The sequence below is a fragment of the Mustelus asterias genome, unplaced genomic scaffold, assembly GCF_964213995.1.
Source record: "Mustelus asterias unplaced genomic scaffold, sMusAst1.hap1.1 HAP1_SCAFFOLD_285, whole genome shotgun sequence".
Classification (NCBI taxonomy): domain Eukaryota; kingdom Metazoa; phylum Chordata; class Chondrichthyes; order Carcharhiniformes; family Triakidae; genus Mustelus; species Mustelus asterias.
The window spans coordinates 141,554-165,480 of record NW_027590250.1 but is presented as its reverse complement, the minus strand read 5'-3'; the positions used below and the strand labels follow the sequence as shown (position 1 = coordinate 165,480).

General features: G+C 45.9%; 2 protein-coding genes across 2 annotated transcripts in view; one reads left to right on the top strand and one right to left on the bottom strand.

Annotated features, from left to right (window-relative positions):
- LOC144486078 (uncharacterized) overlaps positions 1–23,927 on the top strand; it is a 142,004-nt gene that overhangs the window by 18,370 nt on the left and 99,707 nt on the right. Inside the window, exon 4 of the mRNA XM_078204191.1 lies at positions 8,347–8,890. Within this exon, the coding sequence (XP_078060317.1) occupies positions 8,347–8,890 (544 nt within the window). The remainder of the gene's footprint in view (positions 1–8,346; positions 8,891–23,927) is intronic.
- Positions 17,183–23,927, bottom strand: part of LOC144486072 (uncharacterized) — a 39,640-nt gene continuing 32,895 nt past the window's right edge. The window contains 1 exon segment of the mRNA XM_078204178.1: positions 17,183–17,802. Within this exon segment, the coding sequence (XP_078060304.1) occupies positions 17,267–17,802 (536 nt within the window). The 3' untranslated portion in view covers positions 17,183–17,266.

The following is a 23,927-nucleotide window of genomic DNA, read 5'->3' as shown; positions in this document are numbered from 1 at the left end:
GACCAGTGGAGTGCCCCAGGGATCTGTTCTGGGACCCTTGCTGTTTGTCATTTTCATAAATGACCTGGATGAGGAAGTGGAGGGATGGGTTGGTAAGTTTGCTGACGACACCAAGGTAGGTGGTGTTGTGGATAGTTTGGAGGGATGTCAGAAGTTGCAGCGAGACATAGATAGAATGCAAGACTGGGCGGAGAAGTGGCAGATGGACTTCAACCCGGATAAGTGTGTGGTGATCCATTTTGGCAGAACCAATGGGATGAAGCAGCAGTATAAAATGAAGGGTACCATTCTTAGCAGTGTAGAGGATCAGAAGGACCTTGGGGTCCGGGTCCATAGGACTCTTAAATCGGCCTCACAGGTGGAGGATGCGGTCAAGAAGGCGTACGGCGTACTGGCCTTCATTAATCGAGGGATTGAGTTTAGGAGTCGGGAGATAATGCTGCAGCTTTATAGGACCCTGGTTAGACCCCACTTGGAGTACTGCGCGCAGTTCTGGTCACCTCATTACAGGAAAGATGTTGAAGCCATTGAAAGGGTGCAGAGGAGATTTACAAGGATGTTGCCTGGATTGGGGGGCATGCCTTATGAGGATAGGTTGAGGGAGCTTGGTCTCTTCTCCCTGGAGAGACGAAGGATGAGAGGTGACCTGATAGAGGTTTACAAGATGTTGAGAGGTCTGGATAGGGTAGACTCTCAGAGGCTATTTCCAAGGGCTGAAATGGTTGCTACGAGAGGACACAGGTTTAAGGTGCTGGGGGGTAGGTACAGAGGAGATGTCAGGGGTAAGTTTTTCACTCAGAGGGTGGTGGGTGAGTGGAATTGGCTGACGTCGGTGGTGGTGGAGGCAAACTCGTTGGGGTCTTTTAAGAGACTTCTGGATGAGTACATGGGATTTAATGGGATTGAGGGCTATAGATAGGCCTAGAGGTGGGGATGTGATCGGCGCAACTTGTGGGCCGAAGGGCCTGTTTGTGCTGTGGCTTTCTATGTTCTATGTTCTATGTAACCCTGCGTCGGTCCCTTTCTGCCAAACTCAGTCAAATGATGTCTTGATGGATTTTCTTTGTTCTTTTTTTTGTTTTTTTTTGTTTTCTTTGAGAAAACAAAATTTTCTTTGTTCTTCGTTCTGTTTGGAACATCCCAAATGCCCATCCAATTTCCTTTGTAATTGTTTATTGTCTCCACTTCCTCCACCCTCGTAGGCAGCGAGTTTCAGGTCATTACCATTCGCTGCATCAGAATATTCTTCCTCACATCTCCCCTCCCCGCTTGCATCTCTGACCCGAAACAAGAAATCTGTGTCCCCCTCGTCCTTGTCCCTTCAGCTAATGGGAACAGCTTTTCTTTGTCCACCTTATCTAAACCTGTCAGAATCTTGTCCACCTCTATCAAATCTCCCCTCAACCTCCTTTGCTCCAAGGAGAACAACACCAGCCTGACATTGACAATAAAGAACAAATGAACAGAATATGTTCCTGTCTAAAATCAAATGGGAATGTTTAATTTCTGTTTTAAAGATATTGTGAATATATTGTCCTGGACAATAAAGGAATCAGCTATAACTGAGCAAGAAGAAAACAGTTTCAATGTGGAATTGAGTGGAATATTCTCTCTGGATTTAAACAATGGAGGAACTACAAACATGGAAGAAAATAAATTTCAAAATGTGAACTCTGTACAGACTGTTTTCAAAATAGAACTTGAAAATTCACAAATGAACAGCAATGAAGACTCTCCTTTTGCAGGAGGAACTTTGGACTATAATTATTGTAAGAAGAAAACCGTCAGAAAAGACTGCAAGCAGTAATTTCCATCTTCAGTGGACTGAGATTCCTGGACATGGAACCCAGCAGTGTGCTGTTACCAAGCTGGACTTGTGAATGTGAAGTAGACAATGGAGGGATTATTGTGTCTATTGCAGGTTATAAGATAGATCAACACAGGAAAACAGTGGATTTAGGAACAGGAGGAGGCCATGTGGCCCTTCGAGCCTGCTCCACCATTCAATAAGATCATGGCTGTTGTTAAGATATACAGCATGTTGTATATTGTAATATTCTAAATGGGATATTATGAAGGTGATACATTTTCATTTCTTCCTGTTTTTGTTACAAAAATCTAATTTCATAATTCCTATGTTTTAGAAATAAGAATTAGTTGCAAGAATTGCTTTTAAAAAATGGAAAACCTGTGTTGAGAATCTGACAAAAACACCCTCAGGGAATTCGCAGTCACAAAGCATGGCCCATGTTGGTTTAAGAAGTCAAAACTCGAGAAGTAAGAACTGTAAAAAGTCAGCTGGATCTTTTAGCTGGAGACATTGGGTCTGACAATTATTGTACTGTTTTTGTTAGGTTCATTCTTCATGCAAACCTCAGGAAAAAAGGTTTAGTTTTGAAGCTAAATATCTGTCAGATATTCCACCTGGTCTCTGTTACCATGGAGATATGTGATTCAGGGTGGAGCCTTGGTTAGAATTAGACCATAAAATATAGGAGCAGAATTAGGCTATTTGGCTCATCGAATCTGCTGTGTCATTCGATCATGGCTGATAAATCTCAATCCCATTCTCCTGCCTTTTCCCCGGAACCTTTGAGTCCTTTCCAATCAATGACCTGGTTCCAGCGGACAGTCTGCAGTCAGCTTGGAAGCCACCAGTTCTGGGACCAGGAGCTGTGAACCAGCTGTGGAACTAGAAGCCTAGAGGACCGTTGGAAACCAGGGGTGTTTCCAACATTTAAATGCCTCAGCAAGAATGCAGTGAAGCCCATGTTTAGACTGAGGAGTCCACAGTTTGAGAGCTTAAAGGAAAATTGGAGGCTTGTTTAGTGAAAAGATAATGGATGGACTCCCATAAACTCTTGGCCTCTTTTTAGGTCAAACCGAATAAACAAACTCAAATTAAGTCAGGACAAAGTAAAAGGGGCAGCTCCCCAAAAGGAGGGGGAACAGCCCGAACAAAAATCAAAGTACAAAGGAAACTTAAAAACATCAAATTAAAATGTGATTATCAGGGTCGATAACGCACCCCAACCCCTGCGGTGCCCAGCGGGCACGGAAGGCATCAACCGCGCCCGTGGACACCGCATGCTCCCTCTCCAGGGACACCTGGCTGTGAATGTACCCGCAGTAGAGGGGCAGACAGTCAGGATGGACGGCCTCCTCGATCGCCCGCTGCCTGGGGAGAATATCTGGTGTACTGGGGAGAATTAAAGTGAATTGTGGAGAGCTTTGACATACCTTTGGGATGGTCCTAGGACCAGAAGTGAATGAAACTTCAAGCTATCATTAAGTATAAAGAAACTCTTGGGGTGAAGTAAAAAAATAGAACTCGGTTTATATCATAAATCTTTATTGAGTGTAGTATTCAATTTGTAGTGTTGTCTTTTTAAATTTTATTTAAACATACAGTAAAGTTTGTTTTTGTTTAAAAATGTGGAATCTTGTGATGTAATTCTTTCAGTTAATCACTGGGTGTTCGAATTTCTCTGCAAACGTTAACAGTCCTGACCGGGATCGCAAAAATTCACACAAACAGTGTTTCAAAACAAATTGAAGAAAAAGATGGTTTTTCTTCAACCCAAATGTTACACATGAAGAAACCCTCTTCTGGTATCTCCAATAATTTGTTGCTTTGAGCAATTCTTTTCATGGAACAATCAGATAATTGATGACTGAAAATGGAACTAATTGTATCCCTTTAAAGCAGGAGGGCGATCGCCCGGCACAGAGGGGAATTGGGGATTTCTCCCATAGACCAATTGACAGGGACTCTACCCTCCAACCACCTGAAGTGAATTCTTTACATGAATCATCCGTGCCAGTGCAGTTATCAACTTGCAGTTTGGCTGATCAGAAAATGCTTTGTTGCTGATTTTCCTTGTGTTAGGAAGTGACAGTGCCAAGGCCAGATCTTGTTTCCTCCTTGATCGGGATGTAACCCGTGTCCACATCGCCACTTCATTCTTCCACTGGTTGTATGGTTCAGACTCCGAGAGCATCAGCAGGTAATCAGACCCTGACAATTCCCACTGCCTTTCAGTCATTTCTCACAAAAGCTGCTGGGATTGGAAGCTTCCGTCTGAAATATACTTTCTTTTAGTTTCCAACCTTCACCATTAGACAAGCATTTTCTGTTACCTTGTTATAATCCTGACAGCCTTGGGGTGGAGTCAATCTTTATTTGGGACAGATTTGTTCACAGAATCAAACATTACAGGTTCAACTCTGACTCCAAGCTATATTAGTGAGTCCCACTTTTTACCTGCTCATTATAACTATCTAATCAGTGCCCTCCATCTGAATAAACTTAACCTTAACTTATTGATATAATTAACAGCCACAGTCAGAGCATCCAAAAGATCACTAATCGGTGTGACTGCCACGGTGTGTCAGCAGTTTGGGTGAACAAGTGAATCCTTTCCCACACACTGAGCAGGTGAATGGTCTCAGTTTGGAAACGAAGGGAAAATAAAATTTCAGGCAGAAGCTTCCAATCTGGTAGGTTTTATGATAAATCGCTGAAAGTGAGTGGGAATTATCAGGGTCTCTCCCCAGTGTGAATTCCCTGATGTTTCAGTAGGTCAGATGATGTTTTGAACCTCTTTGCAGTGAGAGTGCCTGAACGGGGTCTCCTCAGTGTGAATGCGCTGGTCGACCCTGAGGCAGGCTCAGGTTTTAAAGCAGCTCCCACAGTCAGAGCATTTAACAGGTTTCTTATTGGGGGAGGTGCCTCAGTATTCCAGCAGACTGGATGATTCACTGAGTCACTTTCCACACACACATCAGATGAATGGCCTTTCCCCAGTGTGTAATCCTTTGTGTCTCAGCAGACTAGATAATTGAGTGAATCCCTTCCCACACTCGGAGCAGATGAATGGCCTCGGCCCAGTGTGAATGCGTTGGTGTGTCAGCGGGAGGGATGAGTGAGTGAATCCCTTCCCACGCTCTGAGCAGGGGAACAGTCCCTCACCCGTGTGAAATCGCTGGTGGTTCTGCAGGGTAGATGACTGAGTGAATCCCTTTCCACACACACAACAGGTGAATGGTCTCTCCCCATTGTGAACCCGCTGATGTGTCAGCAGGGCAGATGAATCGCTGAATTTCTTCCCACACTCAGAGCAGGTGAATGGCCTCTCCCTGATGTGAAGTCGCTGGTGATTCCTCAGGGTGGATGAATCACGAAATCCCCTTCCAAACTCAGAGCAGGTGAACGGTGTCTCCACAGTGTGGCTGCATCGAAGGGATTCCAGCTTCGAGGGGCAATTGAATCCCTTCCCACAGTCCCTCCACTTCCATGGTCTGAGTGTCTTTGTACATCTCCAAGTTCAGATGAAGGTTTGATCCCGTGGATAACACATACATGGTCTCTCCTCACTGTGAATCCTTCAATCTTTTCCAGGCTGTGTAACTGGTTAAAGCTCTTTCCACAGTCAGTTCACTGGAATACTCTCACTCGAGTGAATGTGTCTCAGTGATTTTCCAGTCACACTGATGTTTAAATAGTTTGAAGGAACAGACAAAAATTTCCCATTCTAGTTTCAAATGCCGATGGTATTCAGATCCTGAATAATTGTGTGACTCTGTCAGATCCTAACGTCATGTTTGTTGAGATTTGTGTCTGTAAACTCTCCCCTTCTAATAGCCTGTGAAAGAAATTCACAAAAATCATTGCTGTCAGTACAGGATAAAAACTCAGAACAGACAATTCTAGTTTCTGTGGAACATTCTTTCCTCTCATTCTTGAAAATGTGTAAATCTCCATCCCAAACACTCTCCCTCCATTCTCACTTTGCTGGACCTGAAATAGACATTGTCCTGAGGGTGCTGATTCATCCTCATCGACAGATCCGTGCTGACTGTTTCATGTACAGGACACATATTCCCGAAATCTTCACACAGGCTTGTGTCTAAACATATAAAAAATTTGCATATTTAGTGAACTAAAAATGTATGCAATATTCAGAACTCTATTACATGATTAGAGATACAGATGGGTGCGGAAGAACTTGACTTAGGGAGCAAGGAATCATGTTCTGGAACTCACTGACGATGAGAGTGGTGGAAGTGGAGACGACCAGTGATTTCAAAATAAAATTGGTCGGGCACTTGAAGGAATGAAACGTACTGGGGAACAGGGATATCGAGGAAAAATGGCACTGAGTGAATTCCCCGACAGAGACTTGGCACGGACTCAAGTTGCTGAATTGATTTATCTTGTGCTCTGATGACTCTTTGACTGGAAAATATACAGAGTAGTTACAATACTATTCTGGAATTAAACAAAATCAACTGTAATACAAATACATAAATAATAGTCTTATCATGCACCATATAGTAAGAAGTCTCACAACACCAAGTTAAAGTCCAACAGGTTTATTTGGAATCACAAGCTTTCAGAGCGCTGCCCCTTCATCAGGTGAGAAGGAGCAGCACTCTGAAAGCTCGTGATTCCAAATAAACGCGTTGGACTTTAACCAGGTGTTGTGAGACTTCTTACTGTGCCCACCCCAGTCCAACACCGGCATCTCCACATCATATGCACCATATAACAACACCAGACATATCAATGTTGTTATGATCCTCATGGTCACCTTATAATAAACACATTCCCACAAATCACAATAGAATAAACTAAAAGACAATGTTTCATTTAAAAAAAAGTTACTTTAAAAATTAATCTAAAATTAACATCACTGAATCATGCATTAAGAAACAGTATTTGAATAGACAAGATAAATTACACTTTAAAAAGCTCAGGCAATAAAAACAGGTTCCACAAAATCACAAACATTTCCCCCTCAGTATATTTGGCTCTAATTCCAGTTCCAGAGAATTTCTCTGTCTCTGTATTTCCCAGGGGGAGAAAGAAAGTGTTTTCCTCACAGATGTTGTCCAGAGGAGGAGGTTTGAGTCTGTGTGTGAAGTTTGAGTCTGTGGTGAAGCTACAAACAGAAGCTGTTCTGTTTCAGATCAAACTGCGGGACTTGGAAGAAAATGATGGGAAGAGATTTTGCAAAGTCCCCTCCCCCACTCCCTCAGCTGGCAGCCCAGCGCGCAGGCGCAGAGAGCGCTGCTGAGCCGAGCTGTCCGGAGCAGGCGCAGAGAGCGCTGCTGAGCCGAGCTGTCCGGAGCAGGCGCAGTGCGGCTGCCGCCAGCGGTCGCTCTCGATCTCTTTTTGGAGCAGCAGCCGCAGAGAGAGGGGGGAGGGGGAGATCACCGAGCGGCTTCTCGCTCTGGCCGGAGCCGTCAGCCAGTTGCCTGGAAACCTTGGCTGGATCTGGTGCAGGGGGAAGGGAACAATGGGTGGGGGCGGGGCTCCCGTGGACGCGCGCCCGGGCCTGCGCACTGGAACCACAGGACGTCACATGGGAACAGACTTATTCCTATTGGCTAATTCAGGCGATGTTCCATTGTGCCGTCACAATGCGGAAGTGGGCCAATGATTGAATCTTCCTCCTCTCGGCAACACCTGGGAGGAAATCAATGTTTCCCCCTTTCCATTTCTTTTCTCATTCTGGGGGAAATTGGGGACTTGCAGCAACTGAAGGGTAAGGAAGTGAATCCAGTCTGTATATTCCACACATTTTTAGTCCAGTTATATCAGCTCTCTGGGTCCAGGACAGGAAGCAGTGAGCATGGATCTGTCAATCAGCACCTTCAGGAGAATTGGGAGGGTGAATATTAGATACAGCAGAGTGAGAATGGAGGGAGAGTGTGTGGGATGGAGATTCACAGCTTTTGGGGATTGAGAGAGAAAGAATGTTCCATAGAAACTGGAATTGTCTGTTCTGAATTTCGATCCTGTACTGACACTGATGACTTGTGTCAACTTGTTTTGCAGGATATTGAAAGAGGAATCACAGGCTAAAATCTCAAACGTCACGTCTAGATCTGGCAGAGTCATATTCCCTGGGACCTGAATAGCATCGGCCATTGAATCTGGAAGATTTGAAAAGATTTCAAACATCAATCTGACTGAAAAAGCACCAACACACTTCCACATTCAAGTGAGAGTGTTCCAGTGCACTGACTGAAGAGCTTTAACCAGTTACACAGCCTGAATAAATACCACACCATTCACAGCGGGGAGACACTGTACACGTGTTCTGTGTGTGGACAAGGCTTCAACTGATTGGCCACCCAAGGGAGAGGCAAGGACACCTGCACCATGGAGAAACCATGGAAATGTGCGGACTGTGGGAAGAGATACAGAGCCCCCTCTCTGCTGGATGCTCATCGGCGCAACCACACTGGGGAGAGGCCATTCATCTGCTCTGAGTGTGGGGAGGGATTCATTCGGTTCCCCCACCTGCAGACACACAAGCGAGTTCACACTGGAGAGAGACCATTCACCTGCTCTCAGTGTGGAAAGGGATTCACTGTGTCATCCACTTTGCAGAGACACCAGCGAATTCACACTGGGGAGAGGCCGTTCACCTGCCCTCAGTGTGGGAAGGGATTCAACCAGTTATCCAATCTATGGACACACCAGCGAATTCACACTGGGGAGAGGCCATTCACCTGCTCTCAGTGTGGGAAGGGATTTACTCGGTCATCCGACCTGCAGGCACATCAGCGCGTTCACACTGGGGAGAGACCGTTCACCTGCTCTCAGTGTGGAAAGGGATTCTCTGTCTCATCCACTTTGCAGAGACACCAGCGAATTCACAATGGGGAGAGGCCGTTCACCTGCTCTCAGTGTGGGAAGAGATTCGCTCGGTCATCTGACCTGCGGATACACCAGCGAGTTCACACTGGGGAGAGGCCGTTCACCTGTTCTCAGTGTGGGAAGGGATTCATTCGGTCATCCGTCCTGCGGACACACGAGCGAGTTCACACTGGAGAGAGGCCATTTACCTGCTCTCAGTGTGGGAAGGGTTTCGCTCGTTCATCCAACCTGCAGAGACACCAGCGAGTTCACATGGGGAGAGGCCATTCACCTGCTCTCAGTGTGGGAAGGGATTCACTCAGTTATCCCACCTGCTGAGACATCAGCGAGGTTACACTGGGGAGAAACCGTCCACCTGCTCAGTGTATAAAAAGGGTTCAGAATTTCATCCCAGCTGCTGTGGCACCAACAAGTTCACAGAGGTTGGATTCTGCTGTTATTGTTTCTGCTCTCAATTACATCCAGGACTGCATTTTGTTCATTCTCACAGTTGGTCAATGGGGAGGGTCGGGGGGTTTCTTTCTGCTGGACTGGCCGGTCTCATGACTTTGCCTCCAGTGGGCTGATGCTCTTTGAGACTTGTTGCGAATACCTCGTTTCAAATTTCACACGGATCACAGAGTGACCGGGTGTGAGGAAATTCAGAGATACTTAGTCAGCATTTCTGTTTGAAACCTCCCCAAATGCCCATCCAATTTCCTTTGTAATTGTTTATTGTCTCCACTTCCTCCACCCTCATAGGCAGCGAGTTCCAGGTCATTACCGTTCACTGCATCAAAATATTCTTCCTCACATCCCCCGCTGCATCTCTGACCCAAAACCATAAATCTGTGTCCCCCTCGTCCTTGTTCCATCAACTAATGAGAACAGCTTTTCTTTGTCCACCTTATCTAAACCTGTCAGAATCTTGTCCACCTCTATCAAATCTCCCTTCAACCTCCTTTGCTCCAAGGAGAACAACCCCAGCTTGACATTGACAATAAAGAACAAACTAACAGAATATGTTAATACCTGAAATCAAATGGGAATGTTTAATTTCTGTTTTAAAGATATTGTGAATATATTGTCTTGGACAATAAAGAAATTGGAATAACTCAACTTGGGAGTGGTTGAATGAAATATATCAATCTGGTATCCACCTACAGTCCAGTGAAAGTCTGGAATGTGTAGCTGGAAATCCCTCCCTAACAGCACTGTGGGTGTACTTACACCTCAGGCATTGTAGCAGTTCAGGAAGGCAGCGTTGGGGTTGACCATGGCCGAGGCAGCTACATACAGCCACATGTTCTGTTATAATTGAAGGACTGCAGATTGAATGTGAGGCATTGTGGGACTGGACTATCTTGACCACATTCCTGTGACTGCTCAGTTTCTGCAATCACGGACCATTAAAGCTGCTTAGCAGGGCCCCAACAGAGGACCTGGTGAGAATATTTATTCAGAATGAGTTAGAATTAAACTTATCCCAGGACCGGCTAGTGTTCAGCGGCTGAGATTCCTGAATCTGTGAAGAGGAGGTCTGACCAATCAACAAACAGTGGCAGATAGTTGGTTAAGAAGTTAAAAAGCGTTCTCAGGCATTGTTTAAATTATTTTATCCCAAATTTGTGATAAGAACTGTGAGGGACTTGTGACCCGTTAGTCGGTGCAGTAACGGTATTCTCCAAATAGCACTGGACTGAAAAGCAGACCTCAGAGTAGATTCTAATGGTTATAAACTGACCCAAGCATGGCCAGTGAAAAAAATCAAAGCTCGAGTGAGGACTGGACAGGTCTCTTACCTGCTGTTTGGAAACTAAGAACAAGAAACTTATCGATAAAATTATTAGAGAATACAGCTAACGTTTCAAGTCTGGAAGACACTTCATAACAGCTCTTATGAAGGGTCATCCATACCTGAAACATTGGCTCCATTCTCTCTCCACAGATGCTGTCAGACCTGCTGAGCTTTTCCAGCATTTTCTGTTGTTGTTTCAGATTCCAGCATCCACAGTATTTAACTTTTATGATAAAATGATTCGGTCTGATTGGAATCCCCACCACCTTCCTGCAAAACAGAGGGAGTGGTGGCAAAAGGGGAAAAAGGATAAGGATGATAAAGTCTGGGTTCTGATTCTCTGAGCCCATGTAGAATCAACAAAATGAGTGAAGCAGTTTATAAAGAACAGAAGTTATCCATCCCTAACAAAAACTGATCAAATAAAAATAATTAGGTTGTGGAATATAACAAAAAAATTAAGAGATGACGATTACAATCTAGTTTGTTTTGATTTTTATACTTGTGTAAAGTGGTATTATTGAGGGCCAAATTTTTTCTGCTCACTCCCCATCCCTTCAGGTTCTGTAGAAAAGTTAACCCTTTCAGCAGACAGTTCATTTGTTTTCAAATCATCTGAAAACTCATGTCTATTTTAGTTTATAATTGAAGATTTATGGGAATTGGCTAAGATAGGCTTTCGGCACTTTTAAAGTATAAAAAAGTGGTCTTGGGAAGGCAATTTGGTAGAGAGAGGTGGAGGGAGAGATGTTTACAGAGAGGTGTTGAGAGCTGTTGGTTTTACAAGTTATCCACGTTTTTGGAGCGGTCACTTCATGTCCTGGTCTGAGAGGGATGGAGAGAAGTCTGTTCAATTGTTAAAGTTAAACTTTCTCTATTAACTGTTAATCGACACTCTGTTTTTTATCTTTCTGACTTGATACATTTTTAATGATTAATAAACTTTCTGAATTCACCATTTAAAGTGTTCTTTCTTGCCACATGGTCAAGACACTGGAACCTGGTGTGATTTACGATGAGGGAGGTTTTTGTAAACAAGAGAACCCCCATAAATCTTAGTTCAAATAAATCAAAGTTCTTACAAATGGAATGCAATCTTTTATTACGAGAGAAATTGACCGCAGAAGTAAAGATATTATGCTTCAGTTATACAGGGCGTTGCTGAGACTGCATCTTGAATACGTGCAGTTTTGTCTCCTATTTAAGAAATGATACAAATGCATTGAAAGTGGTTCAGAGGAGGTTTAATCGATTGCTTCCCAATTCTTGACCCTCACAGGATATATTTTGTCCGATTTTTCTTGTCTTCATCTCTGACAAAGAGTAATCCTGACTCAAAATGTTGTCTCTATTCTCTCTACAGATGCTGTCAGACTTGCTGAGATTGTCCAGCATTTTCTGTTTTTGTTTCAGATTCCAAAAACAGCAGAATTTTGCCTTTATACTGATTCTTGTTCGATAAGGGCATCAAAAGTATCAGGTATAGCACGAGAACGCAACACAAAAAGATCAGCCATGATCTAAATAAACGGTGGAGCAGACTCAAAGGGCCAAATGGCCAATTTCTGCTCCGATGTCGAATGTTGGTCACAAATTCCTGAGAATTGTGAAACAAGGCTGGAAGATTCGCCTTGCTTGTGTTAGTGGGAAAATGTCCAGGAGAACCATCACTGTGAAGGACAGTTCTGGGATTAAAGGTTGTCAGACTGGAAAAGGAAAACAATGGAAATAAACCCTTGAGGAGTGAAAAATCACTTTGGGCTGGTTTTTGGAGAAAGAGTGTCAACATTCCAAGGCAGAGTAAAATATATCCATTGAGTGGATATTTAATGGTGTTCAGAGTAAAAGGGCAAAGTTTAATTTTACAGTTTAAGGACTATGTTCCCTTCAAAAAAGTGTTTAATCATTGTTGCCTCCAGTTTGTTGGAGTAAACATCAGAAAACTTGAAGTTTTGTCATGTGAATCTTTAATTTGTTTACTGGGTTCAGAATTCATTTTTAAAAATTGTTGATCGTCAGAGATGCTAACAGTTCATTTAAAGCCACACGTTTTGACTTCCCATTTGAGCCTGTGGCACCTTTCTGTCTCTCTATTGCTCGTGTCAATGACAGCCAGGCGACGGAGCTGAGGGCTGAATTTAGCTGAGAATAATGGGGCCTGCGCCCCAGTTGGGAAACTGCCCTGGGCGTCGCACTAATGGAGAGACAGGAAAGTGTTGGAGGACTGAGTGGGAAATGGGCCTCCAACCAATTGTTATATCAGTCACTCAGAACTAAAGAGAAACCTGTCTCTTTAAATACAGATACAGGGAAGAGGCTGCACTGAAATCTGCTCTTCAAACCTGCACAAAAGCAGGAGGCTGAGATTGACAGGCTGCGGGAGGAGTCCATTCAGCCCATCGTGCCCCTGCTATCTCTTTGAAAGGACTCTGATTCATCCAACTGCTCTGTTCTTTCCTGCTCTGTGCTTTTGCTACCAAATAAACCTGTTGGACTTTAACCTGGTGTTGTTAAACTTCTTACTCTGTTCTTTCCCCACAGCCCTGCAAATTCTTCCCTTTCAAGTCTTTACCCTTTGGAAAGATTCGCTTGAATCTGCTTTCAGGCAGATCAGAACAACTCGCTGTGTCAAACAATAAAATAAAATCTCATCTCCCCCTCTGGCTCCTTTGGCAATTACCTTAGAGGGATTCACTTTCTGTTAAAGAGCCTGCCAACCCCTCTCACCCACTTTCCCTAAAGTGCATCAATTTCATCAGGAAAAATCCAGAACAGTCAAATATTTTTACTGATAAAAGTTTATCAATGAAACAGAACATGGTTAAAACAAACAGAAAATGACTTGAGGATCAAAGACAACCAGAGTAAAAGGATGTTCACAATGTTCTGGACACAAATGGTTTCTCTTTATCTGTTCCCTGACCTCTTTGTGGTAAAGGCAGAATTCTCTGGATAGTAAATTTAAAAAGAAGTTTATTGAATGAAAAAGGTTCACTGAACAACTGAACACAGTGGCATAGTGGTTACTGCTGCCTTACAGCGTCCTGGCTTGGGTCCCTGTCTGTGTGGAGTCTGCACATTCTCCCCATGTCTGCATGGGTTTCCTCCGTGTCCTCCGGTTTCCTCCCACAGCCCAATGATGTGCAGGTTAGGTGGATTGGCCATGCTAAATTCTCATTCAGTGTACCTGAACAGGCGCCAGAGTGTGGCAACTCGGGGAATTTCACAGTAACTTCATTGCAGCGTGAATGTAAGCTTCTTTGTGACTGATAAATAAACTTTAAGACATTGACTTTCACAGCTTCATGCGGGTGATCAGTCTGTAGAAGAGTAACCCTCTCTGGCTCCTTCTTTGACAGGAATTTCCTTGGAACTCAGCCTTTGGAGTCTTCAGAATTTGGTTCACAAGGAAAACCTTCAGAACCTCTACTTTTATCCCCAAAGTGACCGTTACCACACGTCAGAGTTGGGCCTGTTGGAACATGACAATTGGTCAATTTGGTCTCCAGATTAATTGAATTGGATCCTCAATTACTGACACCACTTTCTCTCATTATCTTAGACAGGAATACAAGAGAACTGGTTCATGCTATCCCTTTATCTGATTCTATACAATCCCCTTATTCGCACATTTCAAATGTTGAGGCTAATCAGAGCTTGAAGATCTCTCTCGCCAGTACACTACGCCAGCTGCGGCACAGTGGCACAGTGATTAGCATTGCTGCCTCACAGCGCCAGGGATCTGGTTTTGATTCTCAGCTTGGGTCACTGTCCATGTGGTGTCTGCATGTTCTTCCCGTGTCTGCGTGGTGTTCCTCCGGGTGCTCCGGTTTCCTCCCACAGTCTGAAAGATGTGCTGGTTAGGGTGCATTGGCCGTGCTAAATTCTCCCTCAGTGTAACCCGAACAGGCGCCGGAGTGTGGTGACGAGGGGATTTTCACAGTCACTTCATTGCAGTGTTAATGTGAGCCTACTTGTGACACAAATAAATAAACTTTAAAAATTTATCTTCATTTCACATTCGTTACATACACAGCAATTAAGCTTTTACATTTTAACAGCAAATAAAAACTCAGTCTTTTACTATAACGACTGATTCATTAATTGTAACTCAATTAAGTGTCACTGCTTATTCAATCACCATGATGCCCCCTCCGTGGCCAATTCCTGAACACCCCCCCCCGTGCACATCCATCCCCCTTGGCAGAGATTCACCCCCCCCCCAACCGATCACCCTCCCCCATGCAAAGCTCCCCCCTTGGCGTCCACCCTTCTTGCATAAGCCCCCAGTCATTATAAATACCCCTCCACTAAGCCCCACCCCCACCCATCCCCTTGGCACTGCCCATGGTACACTTATGGTGCTCAACTGGGCACTGCCAGGTTGCCAGGAGGGTACTGAATGTGGCGTTGCTCAATGGGCACTGCCCCTGACCACCATGGTGGCTTCAATGGCCTCCGATCCCACACACACAGCCCCCCCACACAACACACCCAGTGTGGCCCAAGCACCTGGTCCCTGCTGGTGAAGACCAGTAGTGATTCTCGGCGATGTGACGTCTCGCCAGCGAGGGGGGGAAGCAGCCATGCTGAACCCACCAATCACATTGTAATGTAGGCAACTCTATGCAAATAGCCTTCACTCCCTTTCTGGGAATGAAGCCGGCAAAACACAGGCCGGGAAGATAGCAATCCTTTAGTCTCGCACGCTATCTTCCTGGCTCACCGGTCTAATCGAGCGGCGAGTCGAGCCGGTAAGATCGCCCCCTGTATCTTTCTTTCACACTCAGACTGAACAATCAGCCTTATTCTTGAGGCAGATTTCACAGAATATAATGTCCTCTCGCTGATCAAAATGAAAGAAGAAACTCTTAGTTTAAACAATTCCTGCTCGCTGCACAGATTCCACAAGCATTGAGGTGAATACAGTGTGGTAACAACAAAATGACAATACAGTTCAGTAACAACAAAACAAACTTTTTTAAACGTCATCTTTTTTTGTTATACTCCTCAACCTAATTATTTTAATTTGATCAGTTTTTGTTAGGGATGGGTAACTTCTGTTCTTTATAAACTGGTTCACTCATTTTGTTAATTCTACATGGGCTCGGAGAATCAGAACCCAGACTTTATCATCCTTATCCTTTTTCTCCCTTTACCACCACTCCCTCTGTTTTGCGGGAGGGTCGTGGGGATTCCAATCAGAACTAATCATTTTATCATAAAAGTGAAATATTGCGGATGCTGGAATCTGAAACAAAAACAGAAAATGATGGAAAGTCTCAACAGGTCTGACAGCATCTGTGGAGAGAGAATAGAGCGGCTGGAAGATCTCAGCAGGTCTGGCAGCATCTTTGGAGAGAGAATAGAGCCAATGTTTTGAGTCTGGATGAGCTTCTTACAAAGTGTCATCCAGAATCGAAACGTTGGCTCTATTCTCTAATCATTTTATCTGTAAGCTTCTTGTTCTTAGTTTCCAAATGACAGGTAAGAGACCTGTCTGGTCCCCACTCAAGCTTTGATTTTTCACTGGCCATGCTTGGGTAGGATTATAACTGTTAGAATCTACTCTCAGAGATCTGGTTTTGAGTCCAGTGCTACTTGGAGTATACCGTCACTTCACCAAATATCGGGTCACAAGTCCCTCACAGTTCTTATCACAAATTGACGATAGGTTAAGCAATGGTTCAGAACGCTTTTTAACTTCTTAACCAACTACCTAGTACTGTTTGTTGATTGGTCAGACCCCCTTTTTACAGATTCAGGAATCTCAGCTGCTGAACACCAGCCGGTCCTGGAATAAGTTTAATTCTAACTCATTCTGAGTAAATATTCTCACCAGGTCCTCTGTTGGGGCCCTGCTAAGCAGCTTTAATGGTCCGTGATTGCAGAAACTGAGCAGTCACAGGAATGTGGTCAAGATAGTCCAGTCCCACAATGCCTTACATTCAATCTGCAGTCCTTCAATTATAACAGAATATGTGGCTGTATGGAGCTGCCTCGGCCATGGTCAACCCCAACACTGCCTTCTTGAACTGCTACAATGCCTGAGGTGTAAGTACACCCACAGTGCTGTTAGGGAGGGAGACTGTCGGTGGATACCAGATTGATATATTCCATTCAACCACACCCAAGGTGAGTTATTCCAATTCCTTTATTGTCCAGGACAATATATTCACAATATCTTTAAAACAGAAATTAAACATTCCCATTTGATTTCAGGTATTAACATATTCTGTTGGTTTGTTCTTTATTGTCAATGTCAGGCTGGGGTTGTTCCCCTTGGAGCAAAGGAGGTTGAGGTGAGATTTGATAGAGGTGGACAAAATTCTGACAGGTTTAGATAAGGTGGACAAAGAAAAGCTGTTCCCATTAGCTGATGGGACAAGGATGAGGGGGGTCACAGATTTATGGTTTTGGGTCAGAGAGGAAGGGGGGATGTGAGGAAGAATATTTTGATGCAGCGAATGGTAATGACCTGGAACTCGCTGCCTACGAGGGTGGAGGAAGTGGAGACAATAAACAATTACAAAGGAAATTGGATGGGCATTTGGGGCGTTTCAAACAGAAATGCTGACTAAATATCTCTGAACTTCCTCACACCCTGCCACTCTGTGATCCCTGTGAAATCTGAAACCAAGTATTCGCAACAAGACGCACAGAGCATCAGCCCACTGTAGGCAAAGCCATGAGACCGGCCAGTCCAGCAGAAAGAAACCCTCTGACCCTCCCCATTGACCAACTGTGAGAATGAATAAAATGCAGTCCTGGATGTAATTGAGAGCAGAAACAATAACAGCAGAATCCAACCCCTGGAATCACTCGTGAACTTGTTGGTGTCTCAGCAGGTGGGATGAAACTCTGAATCCCTTCCCACACTGAGAGCAGGTGAACGGCCTCTCCCCAGTGTGAACTCGCTGGTGTGTCCGCAGGCTGGATAATTGACTGAACCCCTTCTCACACTGAGAGCAGGTGAACGGTCTCTCCCCAGTGTGAACTCGCTGGTGCGTCTGCAGGTTAGATAATTGACTGAACCCCTTCCCACACTGAGGGCAGGTGAACGGCCTCTCCCCAGTGTGAACTCGCTGGTGTGTCTGCAGGGTGGATAACCGAGTGAATCCCTCCCCACACTGAGAGCAGGTGAACGGTCTCTCCCCAGTGTGAACACGCAGGTGCATCTGCAGGCTGGATAATCGACTGAAACCCTTCCCACACTGAGAGCAGGTGAACGGTCTCTCCCCAGTGTGAACTCGCTGGTGTGTCCGCAGGTTGGATAACTGAGTGAATCACTTCCCACACTGAGAGCAGGTGAACGGCCTCTCCCCAGTGTGGCTGCGCCGATGAGCTTCCAGCTCTGATGGGACTCTGTATCTCTTTCCACAATCCGCACATTTCCATGGTTTCTCCATGGTGCAGGTGTCCTTTCCTCTCTCATGGGTGGCCAATCAGTTGAAGCCTTGTCCACGCACAGAACACGAGTACCGTCTCTCCCTGCTGTGAATGGTGTGATATTTATTCAGGCTGTGTGACTGGTTAAAGCTCTTTAGTCAGTGCACTGGAACACTCTCACTCGAGTGTGGCAGTGTGTTGGTGCTTTTCCAGTCACACTGATGTTTGAAATCTTTTCAAATCGACAGACCGGACAACCATTTCTCCTTCTGGATTCAAAGTCCGATGATATTCAGCTCCCAAGGAATATGACCCTGTCAGATCTGACGTGACGTTTGAGATTTCGGGCTGTGATTCCTCTTTCAATATCCTGTAAAATGAGGTTACAAAAGTCATCAGTGTCAGTACAGGATAGAAATTCAGGGCAGGATTCTATATAAAAATGAAACTGGATGGGCACTTGAAGGAAATAAACTTTCAGGAGAATGGGGATATAGGGTGGGAATGGGACTGGAATGCAACCACATCCAAATTCCTCGTGCGCATTAAGGCCCCAAGTTCGTCTGTTTTACCTGCTACGCTCCTTGCATTGAAGTATAAGCACTCCAGACCCCCAGGCTCAGTGAGGTCGTCCTCCCCCAGAGTGCTCCTCTTCTTTGCCAGCCTTGTCCCAGCCCCAAGCTCGTCCCCAGCCACCACACTTATAGACCTAATAGTTTGATCCCCACCCCCCTGCCATACTAGTTTAAACCCCCCCGAACTGCATTAGCAAAGCTCCCAGCCAGGATATTTGTGCCCTTCCAACTTAGTTGTGACCCCTCCCTCTTGTACAGGTGCCATCCTCTCCTGAAAACCTCCCATGTCTGGAGACAATACACATCTTTTTAGCCTGTCTTGATGCTCTCTCCACTCCCATTGTTTTGTTTCTTAAAGACTGGATTAGTTGTAAGTATTCGCATTCCAACCATTATTCATGTAAATTGAGTCTGTGTCTTTATAAGTTCTGTTTGTGAACAGAATTCCCACTCACCTGAAGAAGGGGCTTAGAGCCTCGAAAGCTTGTGTGGCTTTTGCTACCAAATAAACCTGTTGGACTTTAACCTGGTGTTGTTAAACTTCTTACTGTGTTTACCCCAGTCCAACGCCGGCATCTCCACATCATGACTGGAATGTTATACAGAGAGTCAGCATGGAATCGAGTTACCGAATGGATTCCTTCTGTGCTGTAATGACTTTATGACTGGAAGTGTACAACATCGCTACAGCATTATATTACAATGCAAGAAATAATAATAAATGTATTTTATTACAGAAACATAAATAATATATCTAATCTGGGTACCATATAATAACACTAGACATATCTCTGTCCTATATTACTTTACTGTCTCCTTAAATGTCAGCCATCTCCTGGGGAAAGCTGCCCTTTAATGTGAACATGAGGAAAAAGACCATCCTTTTCGACAGACAAATAAATGTGTCAAGCTGAGGGAGCAAAGGATGTTTACCAGGCTGATTCAGGGAATCGCGGGACTGATGTGGAACCTTTGGATTGGAACCTTTGTAGGTCAAATAGTTCGGATGGGGCAGTTTTTGTGCAGTGTGTGCAGGAGGGTTTCCTGACACAATATGTGGATAGGCCGACAAGAGGTGGGGCCACATTGGATTTGGTACTGGGAAATGAACTGGGCCAAGTGTTAGATTTGGTTGTGGGAGAGCACTTCGGAGATAGTGACCACAATTTGGTGTCTTTTGTTATTGCAATGGAGAGGGATAGGGCCGTACGGCAGGGCAAGATTTACAAGTGGGGGAGAGGTAATTATGATGCGATTAGGCAAGAATTAGAGGACATAAGATGGGAACAGAAACTGTCAAGGAAAGGCACTAATGAAAAGTGGGACTTTTTCAAGGAACAAATACTGGGTGTCCTTGATAGGTATGTCCCTGTCGGGCAGGGAGGAAATGGCCGAGTGAGGGAACCATGGTTCACAAAAGAGGTGGAATGTGAAAAGGAAGAGGGAAGCTTATGTAGGGATGAGGAAACAAGGTTCAGATGGCTTGATTGAGGGTTACAAGTTAGCAAGGAATGAGCTGAAAAAGGGGCTGAGGAGAGCTAGGAGGGGACATGAGAAGTCCTTGGCGGGTCGGATCAAGGAAAACCCCAAGGCTTTTTACTCTTATGTGAGGAATAAAAGAATGACCAGGGTGAGGTTAGGGCCGGTCAAGGACAGTAGTGGGAACTTGTGTATGGAGTCAGTAGAGATAGGCGAGGTGATGAATGAATACTTTTCTTCAGTGTTCACCAAGGAGAGGGGCCATGTTTTTGAGGAAGAAAAGGTGTTACAGGCTAATAGGCTGGAGGAAATAGTTGTTCGGAGGGAGGATGTACTGGCAGTTTTGAATAAACTGAAGGTCGATAAGTCCCCTGGGCCTGATGAAATATATTCTAGGATTCTTTGGGAAGCAAGGGATGAGATTGCAGAGCCTTTGGCTTTGATCTTTGGGTCCTCACTGTCCAAGGGGATGGTGCCAGAGGACTGGAGAGTGGCGAATGTTGTTCCTCTGTTTAAGAAAGGGAATAGAAATGACCCTGGTAATTATAGACCGGTTAGTCTTACTTCGGTGGTTGGTAAATTGATGTAAAAGGTCCTTAGGGATGGGATTTACGACCATTTAGAAAGATGCGGATTAATCCGGGATAGTCAGCACGGATTCGTGAAGGGCAAGTCGTGCCTCACAAATTTGATTGAATTTTTTGAGGAGGTAACTAAGTGCGTTGATGAAGGTAGGGCAGTTGATGTCAGAAACATGGATTTTAGTAAGGCGTTTGATAAGGTCCCCCATGGTCGGCTTATGATGAAAGTAAGGAGGTGTGGGATAGAGGGAAAGTTGGCCAATTGGATAGATAACTGGCTGTCTGATAGAAGGCAGAGGGTGGTGGTGGATGGAAAATTTTCGGACTGGAGGCAGGTTGCTAGCGGAGTGCCACAGGGATCAGTCCTTGGTTCTCTGCCCTTTGTGATTTTTATTAATGACTTAGAGGAGGGGGCTGAAGGATGGATCAGTAAATTTGCTGATGACACCAAGATTGGTGGAGGAGTGGATGAGGTGGAGGGCTGTTGTAGGCTGCAAAGAGATATAGATAGGATGTAAAGCTGGGCTGAAAAATGGCAAATGGAGTTCAACCCTGATAAATGTGAGGTGATTCATTTTGGTAGGACTAATTTAAATGTGGATTACAGGGTCAAAGGTAGGGTTCTGAAGACTGTGGAGGAACAGAGAGATCTTGGGGTCCATATCCACAGATCTCTAAAGGTTGCCACTCAAGTGGATAGAGCTGTGAAGAAGGCCTATGGTGTGTTGGCTTTTATTAACAGGGGGTTGGAGTTTAGGAGCCGTGGGGTTATGCTGCAACTGTACAGGACCTTGGTGAGACCACATTTGGAATATTGTGTGCAGTTCTGGTCACAATGATGTGGAAGCACTGGAAAGAGTGCAGAGGAGATTTACCAGGATGCTGCCTGGTTTGGAGGGTAGGTCTTATGAGGAAAGGTTGAGGGAGCGAGGGCTGTTCTCTCTGGAGCGGAGGAGGCTGCGGGGAGACTTAATAGAGGTTTATAAAATGATGAAGGGGATAGATAGAGTGAACATTCAAAGACTATTTCCTCGGGTGGATGGAGCTATTACAAGGGGGCATAACTTTGGGTTCATGGTGGGAGATATAGGAAGGATATCAGAGGTAGGTTCTTTACGCAGAGAGTGGTTGGGGTGTGGAATGGAGTGCCTGCAGTGATAGTGGAGTCAGACACTTTAGGAACATTTAAGCGGTTATTGGATAGGCACATGGAGCACACCAGGATGATAGGGGGTGGGATAGCTTGATCTTGGTTTCAGATAAAGCTCGGCACAACATCGTGGGCCGAAGGGCCTGTTCTGTGCTGTACTGTTCTATGTTCTATGTAGGAGGAGAGATTGACTAGGTTAGAATTGTTTTCGTTGGAGTTCAGATGAATGAGGGGGAATCTCAAAGAGACTGATAAAATTCTAACAGGTCGAGACAGGATAGATGCAGGGAGGATATTCGCGATGGAGTCCAGAACTGGGGGTCACAGTCTGAGGATTCAGGGCAGACCATTTAGGACGGAGGTGAGGAGACATTTCTTCACCCAAAGAGTATTGACCCTGTGGAATTTATTACCACAGGAAGTAGTTGGTGCCAAAACATTGAATGTATTCAAGAGGCGGCTGGATAAAGCACTTGGAGCGAATGGGATCACAGGTTATGGGGAAAAAGCAGGATTAGGCTATTGAGTTGGATGATCAGCCATGATTGTAATGAATGGCGGAGCAGGCTCGAAGGGCCAAATGGCCTCCTCCTGCTCCTATCTTCTATGTTTCTATATCAATGTCTTTAAGAGAGAGAGAGACCTGGGCCAACCTTTCCAGAGTCTGCAGCCTCCCTGGATTCACTTCCTTTCCCTTCAGTTGCTGCAAGTCCCCAATTTCCCCCAGAATGAGAAAAGAAATGGAAAGGGGAGAAAAGAAAGTGTTTTACTCACAGATGTTGGCCTCTTTTAGGTCAAAACAAATAAACAAACTCAAGTTAAATCAGGACAAAGTAAAAGGGGCAGCTCCCCAAAAGGAGGGGGAACAGTCTGAACAGAAATCAAAGTACAAAGGAAACTGAAAAACATCAAATTAAAATGTGATTATTAGGGTCAATAATGCACCCCAACCCCTGCGGTGCCCAACGGGCACGGAAGGCGTCAACCGCGCCCGTGGGCACCACATGCTCCCTCTCCAGGGACACCCGGCCGCGAACGTAGCCGCGGTAGAGGGGCAGACAGTCAGGATGGACGGCCCCCTCGATCGCCCGCTGCCTGGACCGGTAAATGGCGCGTTTCACCAGGCCCAGGAGCAGGTTCACGAGGAGGTCGCCATTCCGACCCTCCCCTCTCCGCACCGGGTGTCCGTAGATCAGGAGCGTGGGACTGAAGTGCAAACAAAACATCAATAAAAGGTTCTTCAGGAAAACAAAAAGGGAGTGCAGCCTAAGACACAAAACATAGACATGGTCCACGGACTCCACAAGGCCACAGAAGGGGCAGTCTTCGGAGCCCGTGAACCAGTGAATCCTACGGTTGTGCGGAACTGCTGCATGCATCACCCTCCACCCCAGGTCCCCGACGTAATTGGGGGAGATCCCTCCGTAGAGAGACCTCCAGCGGGGACCTCCGCCGCCCGGCGGCAACAAGGCCCGCCAAGGTGTATCCGGGCGACAGGCGAGGCGGTGGTCGTGGAAGGTGTGCAGCAGCAGCCCGCACAGGAAACGCCTCCGCGCGGTAGAAAAAGGCACGGAGGACATTTCCGCGAGGCGGCTCAGGCTGTGGGGCACCTCACCCAGGGAGGGGGGCTGAGGTTTTGGGCCAATGTGGAATTCCGCCCGAACAGGGGAACGCTCGGGCGGGATCCCACCGCACGCCTGCGCCGCCTCGACATTGCGTGCAGTTTCGGGGCCGAGCACGACCGTCCTAAGGTCGAGGATGGCTTTGGTCGCGTGCCGGACGGATGTCCCCGCGTGCTCAGCCAGCACGCGGGGACTCATCCAGCCCGCCCCTCCGCCATCGAGCACGTCCCCGATTCTGGTCACCCCGGCGTCCACAACCCTCCTCTCCGCCAGCCACCTGAAGTTATACGGCTGGAGGAGTGGATTCCTGAGCAGCGGCTCTCGCACGAGAGCCGCTACTCCTGACGAGGGAGAGCTGCGTCGCGAGGCGACCGTGTTCCAGACAGTGAGGAGGTCCTGGTAAAAGACGGTGGCTGAGCCAGGATGGGGCCGTTAACCTGGGCCTGTTCCCGGGAGGGAGGGAGGGAGAAGCCCCGCAGCTGCAAACCAGGGAGCTGACAATGATTCTGAAGGGTTTGCAGATCCACAAAGTGTTTCCAAATCCTCCCAGCCACCGCCTAACGCTGACTCCGCTTCTCCGGGACAAACAAGCGCCAAGGACAGCAATGACACTGCGCATGCTCCACATCACAATGCCCCGGGGACTGATTGACGGCCGCTTCGGACCAATAGGAAGAGGGGGC